At 37.4% G+C, this 1,520-nt stretch overlaps 1 protein-coding gene across 1 annotated transcript in view; it reads right to left on the bottom strand.

Moving 5' to 3' along the window:
- Pmar_PMAR026791 (serine hydroxymethyltransferase, putative) overlaps window positions 1-1,520 on the bottom strand; it is a gene marked incomplete at both ends in the record, with an annotated part of 12,133 nt that overhangs the window by 5,675 nt on the left and 4,938 nt on the right. The window contains one exon of the mRNA XM_002784826.1: window positions 1,358-1,426. Within this exon, the coding sequence (XP_002784872.1) occupies window positions 1,358-1,426 (69 nt within the window). The remainder of the gene's footprint in view (window positions 1-1,357; window positions 1,427-1,520) is intronic.

Here is a 1,520-nt window from a genome sequence, read left to right as displayed (position 1 = left end):
CAACAACAACAACAACAACAACAACAATAACAACAACAACAACAACAACATATACAACAACATATACAACAACAACAACAACAACAATAACAACAATAACAACAACAACAACAACAATAACAACAACAACAACAACAACATATACAACAACATATACAACAACAACAACAACAATAACAACAATAACAACAACAAAGCAGAAACATCAACTTGTTTCCATTTCCAGTAAAACATATCTCACATTTCACTTCGCGAATTTAATAATCTCCCTTGTGAAATGAATGGTGTAAAACGCTCATTCCTCCGAGTTTTGCGCGTTTATGTCGGGAGTGTTTTACGTAAGATGTGATGATTTCTCTACCTGCGAATCGAGCGGAGCATATACCGCAACAACAGTCACTTTGGCGTTGTGCGTGCGTGCAGAATTATTCTGGCTTAACTACGAAGCCTACGATGCCACCAGATAGATCAAACGACTCCTCTATATGCCGACTCGATTCTGCGAACACCACGAAAACTATTTTTGAGGGAGAAATGTCCAACCCGGGGATCGAACCGGGGACCTATATCGAATTCATTGACCGAATCAATAGACGTGGACTAAGTGAGCCCAACCCTGTAATACGCCAAGTATTTTCAATTCCCTTCACATCGCGAATTTCACGTTTTTCACATGGAGTAAAACGGGTGAAACCTCAGCGAATCAATATTAGAAACTTACACAAGAATCAAAAAAAGCAAATTACACCGAAAATTTTCCTACCAAAAATCCCACCGAATCGCGCCGCGCGAATTTTCCCAACGCGCATAATCGTTTATGGGGCTAATTCAAATCATTCACTTCAGCTAACTCTGCATAAAATCTAACTATGATGTTAATAAGACGATATTTCAAATTTCATACCAAAATTACCGTCAACGAAGAAACAAACATCCAGAGAAAACTGCCTCGTTAAAATTTATATTCCTATTAAATTTCCGAACATTTCCTGTCACAACAGTTGTGGTTTATACACGATATAAGACGCTAATGCGAGTAGTACACGTTTTTCCCAATGGTATGGGTATCAAAATCTTAACTGATGTAGTCGTAGAGAAATAATAAAAACGAATAAATACGCAAAACACTAGTGAAAAATATATTTCGCAATTCACTTCGAGGAAAACAATTCGTGGAAATTCACATAGAGTATCACGCCACTTCACGTTAAACGGGTTGTGAAACTCCACTATATGCTCCGTTCGTTTTCACCTATATAATTGGAATTTCGTCCGCTTCACAAAGTTAAAAACCCGATTTCCGCGTCGTGAAATATATTTTTTTTCACGGGTGAAACTCCATTCGAAGTAAATTTACCATCTTTAAATCGTTCCTCTTCACTGCAATGTGCAAAGCCGTGTCACCATTCTCATCGCGTTTATTAACCTAAAATTCATTTTCATATAAATCACCTCCACATCGTGAACATCATAAAACTTCACTTTCGGAAAAAATAAATTCCCAACGAACCACCAAAATT

This window comes from Perkinsus marinus (genome assembly GCF_000006405.1).
Source record: "Perkinsus marinus ATCC 50983 genomic scaffold scf_1104296934580, whole genome shotgun sequence".
NCBI lineage: Eukaryota > Perkinsozoa > Perkinsida > Perkinsidae > Perkinsus > Perkinsus marinus.
Note: the sequence above shows the minus strand (reverse complement) of the source record. Positions and strands in the feature narration are given on the sequence as shown.